Source organism: Canis lupus, chromosome 18, assembly GCF_011100685.1.
Source record: "Canis lupus familiaris isolate Mischka breed German Shepherd chromosome 18, alternate assembly UU_Cfam_GSD_1.0, whole genome shotgun sequence".
NCBI lineage: Eukaryota > Metazoa > Chordata > Mammalia > Carnivora > Canidae > Canis > Canis lupus.
This window is the reverse complement of record NC_049239.1, coordinates 23727454-23739885: the sequence shown is the minus strand read 5'-3', so window position 1 is coordinate 23739885 and position 12432 is coordinate 23727454. Positions and strand designations below refer to the sequence as shown.

The following is a 12432-nucleotide window of genomic DNA, read 5'->3' as shown; positions in this document are numbered from 1 at the left end:
TCATCCTAAGAAGCGTTAAGGCAATAATTCCCTGTGATGAAATAATTTACATTTGAAGTTTTAGCCTTTTCTTTAATTTTACTTCCGTTTTGTTTGTTCTGTTAAATTCCAGTAATTTATGTTTTATACATTTTATTGAATGTGAGGCTTTTAATCTTGTTTTTCTCTATAAACTCCTTTATGAGCAAATTGAAAATTCTGCATTTCATAAATATTACTTCTAGTCAATAGTTCTTGTAGATTAAAAATTTTGTAGATTATTGTCATTTCAGAAGAATGAACAAACAAGGCGAAATATTGATTATATGAAGTCAAATGAGTTTTACAAAAAGCACAAGATATTTATTCTATTTCTTAATGGCAAACTGCTTTTACTTTGTTGGTGGTGAGTTTTATATCCCTGTGGCTGTTTATATCTCTATGGCTCATTAATGCCAGGGTATTCCCAATATAACTGGACTCTTTCTGATTTCACCTCAACAAATATGGAATTCCTTCAGGGGACTAGATATTGTAGTGCTTGTTTGGGGGTACAAAGGTTTTGATCTTAATATACATAATGTATTTGCAGTTAATGATAGACGTTAGAAGTTACTATGTGTCAGATTCTATTCTAAGAGATTTATATACACCTATATTATTTATATGTATTATGTATCTTATATTCAAAAGCCTAACTCTTGTTCCCTTTTCACAGATGGGCCTCTGAGGCAAGGGGAGGAATGAGGATTCAGTTCAGGCAGTTTGATTCTAGACCTGTGTTCTCACTTATGACTCACAGAGAGTTGCTAAAACATGAGAGGTTAAGTCACAGTGTGCACCGAGTTGTTTCTTTTTTTTTTTTTTTTAAGATTTTATTTATTTATTAATAAGAGACACAGAGAGAGGCAGAGACACAGGCAGAGGGAGAAGCAGGCTTCCTGCTGGGAGCCCGATGCGGGACCTGATTCCAGGACCCCAGGGTCATGCCCTGGGCTGAAGGCGGTGCTAAACCGCTGAGCCACCGGGGCTGCCCTGCACTGAATTTTAAAGTCAGAAGCAGAAAGTAATGCCTAATTTAGGAATTAGGGAAGGGCCTCTAGGACAGAGCACCTAGCTCCATGAATAAAATTCACTTGAATGAGTTCATTAATTCAAAAAAGGAGCAGCTGAGACTAGTCGTTTTGTTAACACTAGTGGAGAGAAACATACTAAGTGAAAATATTGCATTCAATAAGTAATTTTATGATTTGCTTAAAAAGTAATTCCTTAAATCCTTCAACTATTGTAGGACATATACGACATGTATACAACATATACATACATATCCAGAGATATTCTTCCCATTTCAAAACAAGTTTATTTCATTTCCCATAAGTCATATGACCTGTATGAAGGATATGGCAGAGACAATTGATTTCTCCTTCTAAGCGTCTTGTAAGATCAAGAACTTCTCTTAATTACAGTTCATTTCCCAACCTCAGTCATTAAATGGAAAAAGTTACTTAGGTATGAGACAAAAAAACCCCAAGAAACTGGGGATGTTATACTTTGAATGCTTATACCACGTAATTAAATGCAGTGGAAAGAGACACAGTTAAATATGAATTTTCTCATTTTTGTTTTATTGCCATATGGGGAGTATTCATACCCCGAAGTGACATAATGCCAGTGTACCACAGTGCATCCTTTCTGCTTCTCTGTAGCCATCATCTATCTGTTCAGCTTCATCCACTCTGATTGGCCAGTGTTCAAGGCCATGCAGATTGTTAAACACTTTGAATAATACATTTCCTTATCCTTAAAATCAATTGTTAATAAGATAGTACTGTTGGTACTTTTTTGTGGTACTTTTTCAGTGTTAGGCTAGAAACAAAGTAACAATGAATAGTTTATATTGTCTTTTAGTTTGAAAAGAGTATTTGTATTTTAGCATGATGCCATAGGGGAAAAAATGTATCTAAGAAAATTATTCTGAGAGTCTCTAATCTGATTATTAATTTGATTTAGTTGTAACATATTCCATTTCTTATTTCAAATACTTTACTGTATCAGTAGAGTATATTGTGTTGCTACTAACAGAGGCATCTGACTCCTGTACACTGAATTCTTTAGATGTGTTTGTAGTTTTTGGTAAGAAATGGTAGCTAAATCCCATTGAGATTTAAGAGATGTTTATGAAATATATACTATATATTACATCTATTAATATCAATAACCTTATGTTTTAGTTTATCAATTACTTCACTTTAAAGAAATAATGACAGGTTTAGATTTAGTTCATGACCATTGAGGTCATAGATTATTGTATAATGTATAATTCTATTTACTATATTTTTTTTATCAAAAGATATTCTTCTCTTTATCTTAATAGTGTCCCAGTAAGACATTTGGTGGATTTGACTCTACAAAAGACCTTCCTGATGATGTTATAACATTTGCAAGAAGTCATCCAGCTATGTACAATCCAGTGTTTCCTATTAACAACCGCCCAATAATGATCAAAACAGATGTAAATTATCAATTTACACAAATCGTAGTGGATCGAGTGGATGCAGAAGATGGCCAATATGATGTCATGTTTATTGGAACAGGTAAATGTTTTAATTTTAGCTCTAAATTTCCTTCCAGAACGTTGTTTAATTGAGTGTGCTAAGAACTGAAGGAAGTTTTTATAGTCACTATCAAGATGTAGTTAACCTCTAATAAACGACTAAAACACATGAACATCCACCATGACAGTGTGTTACTAAAAAAGTTGATTTAAACCTAATCTCCTTTTCAATCAAAAGTTGACAAGTGCAGCCAGGTAAAGCTAATGATTAGGTAAACAATGCCTATGATTGAATCATAACTCTTTTCTAGCCATTGGCTTTTTTGAACAAAGATATATTGCTCAAACCATGCCTAAAATTCCCAAGACATTCAATAATGTATCTGGACAATATTGATGCAAAATTATCTGAACTTTAAAATTATCATAGGGTGCAAATCTTCTAGCAAATAAATTTTGGCAACAAAATTTGCTTAGTGTTTTTGCCATACAATCAGAAAAAAAAAAAAAAAAAAAAAACTTCATCAGAGGAGCAACAAAATGGACCTAAAGAATCATCAGATACATTTTAGTTACATTTCTAAAGAAATTTAACAACGCATTTTTACCAAATCCATGACTCAAGCAAGCTTTTTGCAGTTATATTTTCAGAATGAATCCCATTGCTTTTATGATATATTTTACCCCTACTCTGTTCATTAATACTATTTTGAAAGCACCAGTTACAAAACTGAAACTTGCTATTAGGGTCAGATTCCAAGGCAATAAATTCCTAGTCTCCATTAGCATTGTTAACTGACATAAATCAGTGAGAAGCAGAGTGACTGCACCACCGAAACTTGGTATAATAACATACATTTTCCCTTGGTGAAAAACAGAAAAAAAACTGAATTAACTACAGGGGAATGGCAAGTGTGTGGTAGGTGCTGTAAAGATGTAAAGTTTTATAATGAAATTGTGAAATACCTATATTATCAGGTGTAGCAGTGTCAGAGTCTGAGCAGTCCAGTGCAGTCTACTTTTATGAGTGAGAAAATTTATCAAAAGAGTCTCAATGAGACTCAAGAGTTCGATAAAAATCAATGAATTGTAGGTATCAACTTCTGGGTACATACATCTTTAGAAATTATAAGGTGATAGTATTTGTATTCAATGTCAAAATATGATCAGATCTATCTACAGAGTAAATTTTCTCAGTAATGTCACACTTACCTTTTTTTTCCACCTCTGGCCTAAACACCTTGAGGAGTCCCTCACTCATTGTCTGTGCAACAAAGGCTTGCTTCAGGCTATTTGACCAAAGAAATCCAATCATGAGTTTTTAATTCCTCTTGGACACAAGCTGTCTTTAAAGGAGCCAGTTTCAGGAGCATGTTGAATGTCTGAAGATACGGATGCCTATCGGTCAGTACAGACCAGGGTCATCTGTCAGCAAAGTGAATTGATTACAGTAATTTTATCTTTTAACTGGGTTGCACATCATAGTATATTGATCCTAGTTGAGTAATCTGATTCAATTTGTGTGAAATTGTTTGAAATACTACTCGGTAAAACTAGATCTGGAACACAGATAAAGTTATGTTTAGATACTGGAAACCCATCAGAGGCACTGAGTAGATTAACCTAATTTACCTTTAATCTTGGTGTCATGAGTAGTCCAAAGTCCTATAAACATAGAAGTAACCTCTTAACAGAGGGTTGTGTGTGTGTGTGTGTGTGTGTTTTCCCCACTTTACAAGGGACACCCTAGCAACTTTTTTTAATTTTTATTTTCAGTAGCAACTTCTCTTGATCTCACAAAGGACATCGTATTGATGCCCTGAAAATGGTTATCAGTGGCTATTCAATGAATACATTGTTATTTTTCTGATGTATGACTCTTTTTTTCAAATAATGAGTCAGTTGAACTTGGTTAAAATGAGCCAATTTAAGATAAAAATAATGGATCAGCTGATCAGACTTAGAATGTTAAAATATTGAAGAATCCACTTTAAAAAAAAATGTTAATAAGCTCCTGTTCTTCATTCTATCAAGGAATAGGAACATACCTGTGAATACTGGAAAAATAGTGTCCCCTTATTAACCCAATTTAGAGTAAAAGCAACACTTCTTTCCTTAAAATATTTTGTCTCTTTTCACAATGAGAATTAGGATAAACAGTGCTTTAAACTAGATACAGTAGTTTTTATGATTTATGGTCCTGAATTTTAAATTTCTTTAGTACTCTAAAATTGATTATTCAAGACATTAATCAACCAATTTTTTAACCAAACGTGCTTAACCATTATTGAAAAACTACCAGAACAAGAAATCCAAGGTGTTTATTTTGGGAAATCAAGTTATTGTCATTCATCACTTAATGGTCTTCGAGCTGTCTTTAGGGGCCTATAAGCACTAAAGGGTTCCAGGTGGCAGTGGAAGATGAGCAGCAGGGCTCTGAAGCTCTGACTACTGTTGCTTGACAACATTCTTTGCATTTTGCATCTGCATTAAGTCTTTACAGGTAGTTCCTGTTTTCACAACAAAAGTGGAAAAACCTGTCATATCAAATTGGTATTATCATTTTTTTTTCTTCTGAGACACCTGATGATGGAGATTAAAATTTTTTTAAACATAATTAATTCAACCTAGTGATTATTAAACATATTTTTTAATTTTACAAGTTCAAGATAAAGCCTCTTCCAAGCTTCACATATTTCTAAAACTTCGATTGTTTTTGTTCCACAGCCATGTATGCAATCTATCTAGTTGCATGAAATGCATTTGAATATATATATATTTTACTACTGCTATAACAAAAAGGAAGACTGAGGTCACAGTGTTCTTTCTGGGCAAATACTGATTTCATTAATTAACACGGGCTTTTGTTCAGATCTATTGAAATTGTGTTCTCCTCCTCCACTTTCTTTCCAAGATGTTGGGACTGTTCTTAAAGTCGTTTCAATTCCTAAGGAAACTTGGCATGATTTAGAAGAAGTTCTGCTGGAAGAAATGACAGTTTTTCGGGTGAGTGCTGCTTAATTTCAAGTGTCAACAAGTTCACGTGTGTCTCTCCCCTAGGACAGCTGCATACTGAGTTGGTATGGACGAGTAGTCTAGCATGCCCTTCCAATTAGCTTGTCAATTAGAAAGCCAGACACTAGTCAAAATAAACCTTGAAACTTTCAATGCTAGTTAAATCTAAAAATGTAAAGAAATATATTCTTGGCTCATATTGTGTTTTCTCAATAATAAAATATATGATTTATGTTTTATATTATTTATGTAAGTTACCACAGTGACTAGACTCATGTTGCTCCCCACCCCCAAATCTCCTCTTTCATGCTTTATGCTCTAACTGGGATGATAGGTAACTTCCATAATTGTATTAAAGGAAAAATACATTCGAATGATAGGGAAATGAAGACATGTCAGTCATTTTTTAGCTTATTCATGAATTGTTTTATCATATTTTCTGAAATCATTTGTTAGCAAAAAACGTTTGAGTTTTACATTTACATATACATTTGTTTATTGAGAGAGGGAGCGAGCACAAGCAGAGGGAGAGGGAGAAGCTGGCTACCCACTGAGCAAGGAGCCCAGCATGGGCTCCACCACCAGACCCTGGGATCATGACCTGAGTGGAAGGCAGGTGCTTAACCAGCTGAGCCACCCAGGCACCCCAGGTTTGAGGTTTTTATATCACTAGTGGCAAATATGTTATGAGTTCCCGGTCTACACACTTAAAGAAATATACAAATATTTGTTCCTTTTTCCAGAATCACAGATGGCCCAGGTAAATCTGTATAGTATTGGGGAGTAGAGACAAGCAGGATATGGGTTGAAGTGAGAGAGGAGAACCAAGATAATAGAACATATACTACATACAATGTCTGTTGTTTCTTTTAGATGACTAGCTAGTAGGAAGAGTTTGAATTGAAGCACACCTTGATATGAATTATTTATGATATGACAGGGAAATAGATGCCCATAGAAGGTGTTACTTCAATTTTTATTAAAAGAATAGTGCAAACATATGCAGCATTTATAACCGCAAAACAAACTGGAATTGGAAAAATAGTTTAGGCAGAAAATTAGAAAACACTGGATCTCATCTCACAACTCAAAATTATCTCATTTAGGCCCCAGGTGTTCCAGAAACCTTATCTATAAAACAAAGCTGCTGGATTGAATTTTTCAGTTGATTAAGTATTTTAATCAACTTCCTACGACTTTGTTTAGCCCCATATTTCTAGACCATTTTTTTAACCCAATTAGGTTCTTGCTCACTATTCAGGAATGTTTTGAAGAGAAAATGAAGTAGAATATGGCAAGCTCCTAATATACACTCACACAATTAAAATCATGATTAACACTGAAATAACTGATTAATCATGACATAGATATCTTGTAACAGCAACTAAACATTGTTCTAGTGGAAAGAGTTTTCACTTCAATCACATCGACATAGTATTTCTTTTTGGAATGCATATGTGTATGGTCTCTTTGAGCTTTTGCATCAAGAGAAGCTTAAGTGAAACAGCCAGTGGAATACTTACTTCACAAGGAAGCTAGAAAAAATAGAGACACACAAAACATCCAGGACAGTGCCAGGTCCAGGTGTACTGTGCTCAAAATTTTATTAATACAATTTTATTGTTTTAGCTTAGCTACTCTGAAAGTAAGAAGTAAGCCACATCTCGAGTCAAATTTTCTATTAAGCCTTCAAAATAATAAAAATCATCATTATTCTATTCTGGTTTTTAAAATCCTGTATTTTGGCCTTATGTCATGTCTAATATGGAGTAATAACTAATCACTATTGTTCACTAAGTCCCATTTCAGTACTTATACATTGATGCTTTAGCCTACAAATTCAAAAATACAATTATCCAAATGGACCACGTTCACGATATAGAAGTCCATCTAGATCTAGCAAAGAAATCATGGGTACTGAAGGGTGAATAAGTAAATTGTTGTCTTGTGTTCATTGTTGTGTCTCCAGAGCCTAAAACATGTTTTCAGCCAACATCTATTAAGTGAATGAAGGAATAGGTATTGATGAAAAAAATGAAATATGAGAAATTAAAGTGTTTATGGTCTTCCTCAGGGAGGCATACTTAAAGAGTGGGGCCAGTGGAAAACTGGAAACAGCAACAAGTTATCCTGCTGATTATATCCCATAGTAATCTCTAGTAGAAAGAAAAGAAAATTACCAACTCTCTATATTTAGAAATTTTCATTGTTACCACTGTTGCAAATGAAATTATAGGACACACTGAAATATTATGTTAACTTAAAAATGTCTTGCTTATTTCCATCACCTTCCCATCATGTATTTCCTTTCAGTTGTTTGTATATTTAATTCCCTGTGTCTCTAGGATTTTAAGTTTGTATTTCACACCTCAGTACATCTTAGTACATTAATAAAAATTCTAGTTTCAAAAGATACTAATTTAAGCTGATCTGTTAAATGACTTAACAAAATCTTTTTATTTATTTATTTATTTTTTTTTTGACTTAACAAAATCTTGAGAGGTTGAAAGCCAACAGTCTCACAAGCAAATGCTTAATATCCATGAGATTTTGTTAATATTTTGCAGTTTCCAGAGAAATACACAACTGAATTAAGACTATGATAATGATTGAATGACATTTTTATGGTTTTTAAGATATCATAAGAAAGGCCATTGATCATTATCAACAATTACCTATAAGTAGGTAATATTGTGCGGGTAAATAAATGATTTTTTTGTGTGACTTTATGCTTTTATAAAAAGATTGTTTGCATTCTGGGACACATCTCCTTCCACAGATAAATGTTCCAGTTCTCTCCCATATTCTCTGCTATACATTATTGTCATTATTATTTCTTTGGCACTCAAGTAGACAAAACATATTTGGGCAGAGTTTAGAGAAATATTTACTTTTAACATTCTATTCTATCAGGCAGAGTTCATACATATATTGTGGTCTAGCAATTGGAATATTTCACTGTCAAACTTTGTTTAATTTTGAACTAGGAGGGAAAAAACACAACACATTAAAGCAATTGCTATATTCAGTGAAACAAGCAGAGAAACGTTACAGTTTCTATACTTCTATTTGAGCCTTACATGTAATTCCATTTAACATAAAGCAAAATTAAAAAGTGTTAACCTAAAAAAAAAAAAAAGTGTTAACCTGAGCATAACAGTATTTTGACACAGTAAATAGACAAGGAACAGATTTCCAGTCATAGTAGTATCAGATACTCTTGGAGTTTAATGTCAACCAACAAGTTAATTTTATCAAAATATCATCTCCAGGAGACCATGTTCATTTGTTGTCCTTGCAAGGCTGAATTAAAGCCAGTAATATGTCCATTGCCATCCTGAGGTTGGTTTTAGGAAAACACCCTGGCTAATCACAGAACATTCCAATGGTTTCAATTACATCCAAGATACTTTTTTTAAAATTCTGAGTGAAATCAAATCCCAATCAGTATAGAAAGAAAAATATTATTCAGTAATAAAAATTTCCATTTTAGAATAAAATTTTAATAGGTAATAAGAGGTGAAATAAAACTGGCATTGGTATAGGACTCTAGAAATGATTTCAAATTGCCATTACATATTCAAAATTGTGAAGTTCTGAGAAATCTAATACCAAGTACTGCTTGTAATCATAAATCTATATTTGGATCATATTTACTAGTGATTCTGATCAACTTGGTTAAAGTCAGTTGAGCCTTAATTCCTTAATTCTTAAATTTTTAAAGTTTTTAAAAAATTAATTTCACCGGTAAATTAATATTACTAGTAAGGCATTAGTATCGTACTATGGGATCTTCTTTCCAGTCCAGGGAAGGTTTTACTTTGGAGACAGAGGAGTGTTAAATCAAGTTGCTGTGCATGTAGTACAATGGGTTTTATTTATAGTCCTATTGACTGCAAAGGATTGCAAGGCAGTTAGTTACATCGATAATGCATGCATTTTAAACTCAATTTATGCAATATTCCATGAACAGCTGAGCTAACAAATGAAAGAGTTTAATTTTCATTCAAATGTAAAACATAATTGATGCTTTCCAAAACCTAGTCTATTAACTCATTCTAAAGGAGCCTCCACGTGCTTAGCATCAAGGGAGTTATGTCAGATTCTCCTGGGATCAGCAGGTTGAAAAGCTCTACAAGCGCGAAAGTTTAATAAGGACTGGATTAAAATATCTGAAAAAAATATAGTAAATTAGAGTCATAGAAAATCTTGAAAAGATGCTAAGTTTTTAATTTCATTTTTACTTGAACACCAATTAACTTTGCAGTTGAAACCAGTTTCATTTAAAAATGCTTATGAAGCTACATCTGTTTTAAATGGAAGTTATATTCACCACCAGCTATTTCTCAGAAAAAATATAGCTTACTTAAATGGATGTCATCTTAATATATTGTCTATTAAAATTCAACTGCAGGCAGCAAATATCCTATCCCAAACTGTTATTGATTTCCTGGCCCAAAAAAATAAATGTGGTTCTTTTAATTAGGAGATTCTAGGGTCTTAATTTAAGAATGTTGAAATCATAATATGATACACTAAACTTTGGTGTGTATTGGGGTTTGCTTGTTTTACAATTTATGTATGAAATGATTTATTTTCATCTACCTTATAGATAGTTGATTTTTGGAATTTTCCATGAACATGAAGTGTATAAATATTAATCAGCTTCACTCTTACATTGTTTCACTTAGGTTTTTAAAATAAATTAGAGCTAACTTTCACTTCAATTATATTATCTGTTAATTCACTATCCAAGAAGCACTTTCCTTGCACCTTGGCTATAAAACTTATTTCATGAAAGTCTATGTGCAGTTAGCTGCTTACATAACCACATAAACCATTTCTCATGCAAAACTGCTGGAATGGAAGAAGTTGCTGTGGAAAATTTTCCTAACTCTTCCAAATTCTGTTTGTGTTCATTGATTCCAATATTATACGAACCTAAATACAATAGTCAGCTTTGTCTTTTAAAGCTGAAAATCTGTGATGAATTATCTCGATTTTTGTGATTTGATGCTACAAGTTTTAAAAATCATATCTCTGCAAAAAAAAATTAGTAGATAGTCTTTCATCATGGCTGTCTCTGATAATCCTATAGAAAGTTCTTATTTTTAATATTGATTTAAACTATGAAAATGGGAACCTATGGGAAATCTCTAAATTATCTTATTAAATTAATTTACATCCTAAATCATTTGTCTCATTGTGTCTCAGGCAAGTTGTCTTAAATTTGTTAAGACTATCCTGCGCTCAGCTTAGGCTGTCAGGATTTGAAGTGAAAAGTTGCAATTCTCTAGCATATAGGAGGTAATTAAAACCACAAGAGTGGATGAGCTCACCTGGAAAAGAGTGCAGCATCCACAGGAGAGTACAAAGGAGCAGGCAAGGAAGACAAACATAAGAGGAATGGCTGAAGGTTGAGAAGACTCTGAAAAAAGCTAAGAATAGCCAATAAAGAGTTCCGGGGCATAATGAAATTTAACAGAGGAAGCAGTCAAAAGAAATGAGTAGGTCAGTCATGTCATATAAAGCAAAGAAGTCCAGTAATAATAAGATGGACTAGAAGTGTTCATCACCAGTACAGTTCATTAGCGATTTCTTCTGCTGAGACTCCTGGGCCACCTCTCTAGGGGCAAGGCTGGCCTGCGTGGGTGAGGAACAAACGGCCTCGAATGAGACACGAGTAAGTAAGGACAGCGAGTATAGGATACTTAGATTATTTTCAGAGAAATTTCAGCTGAACTGGAAAGCTTGAGGAAAGACCTTTCTAAAGAGATGGCTGCCCTTATCTCAGACAATTAAGTGGAAGGAACAGAACGCAGTGAGGAGAGTGGAAGAGATAGGAGACAAGGGGGAAATTGGTAGAGCATTCATTCATTTATCATTCATTCAACTCATTAATTCATTCATTTAACAGATTTTACTGAGAACTTGTAAATACCAGAAACACTCCCAGGTGCTAGGAATCTAGCAATGAATGAAACAGCCAAACATCCCCGTCCTAAATTAGTGTGTAGGGGGTTGGGGAGGGCTTGAGGGGATGACTAGTGGGGACAAACAGGAAAGAAAAAATATGAGATGCCTCTGCTGCCCCTCCTTACATCCTGACAGCCTTATCCCACCCAGCACAGCCTCACTGTGTACCCCAGGGCTTCTCTGACGGCAGGCCACAGTGCAGGAGTGACAGCTGGAGGTGTGACTCACCCATGTGGGCATCTAATGAGTAATGGAATGAATAAATACTTTTCTTGGTACAAACCTCAGTGGCCAACTTTGAGAATCAGTGTCCACTGTCCTCAGATTTTCTATCGTGATGACTTCCATAACACATCTTTCTTTGACTTCTTCTCCTTCCTGTCAATCCCTAATTCCTCACTCCTGCTCTCTACCTACTGATAAGGCCTTTGCCTCTGATTCTGCTTCGGGGTATAAGAGGAAACTCACAAAACACAAGATAAATGTTATATTTATGTCATATATATGTTATATATATCACACATCTCCATAAATGCAACATGTATGTATATTCCAGATAGTGATAAGCACTAGAGAAAAAACTAAATCAAGTAAAGGATATGGGGGTTCTGTGTGTGTGTGTGTGTGTGTGTGTGTAAGAGAATGAGAAACAGATTTGAATAAACACTGCCAGGCACATTGGTAAAGTGCTTGCAATTTATGAACTCCTTCAATCTTTTCATCAGTCTTACAGGGAAGATAATATCACACTCATTTTTCAGATGAGAAAACTGAATTACAAAAAGGTCACCTACTTGGCCTACTATCATACTTGTGGCCAGGTTTGCAGTACTATTTGAATCTATGCAGTTTGGCTTCAGAATCCGACTCTTCATGCTTTGTTCCGGGCTCAGCTTTAGTCACCTACA

The 12432-nt window shown here is 34.1% G+C and overlaps 1 protein-coding gene across 14 annotated transcripts in view; it reads left to right on the top strand.

Annotated features, from left to right (window-relative positions):
- Positions 1-12432, top strand: part of SEMA3A (semaphorin 3A) — a 454892-nt gene that overhangs the window by 417165 nt on the left and 25295 nt on the right. For all 14 annotated transcript variants that reach the window (XM_038562852.1, XM_038562850.1, XM_038562853.1 and 11 more), the window contains 2 exons: positions 2354-2573; positions 5448-5539. In XM_038562852.1, coding sequence (XP_038418780.1) covers positions 2354-2573; positions 5448-5539 — 312 coding nt within the window. The remainder of the gene's footprint in view (positions 1-2353; positions 2574-5447; positions 5540-12432) is intronic.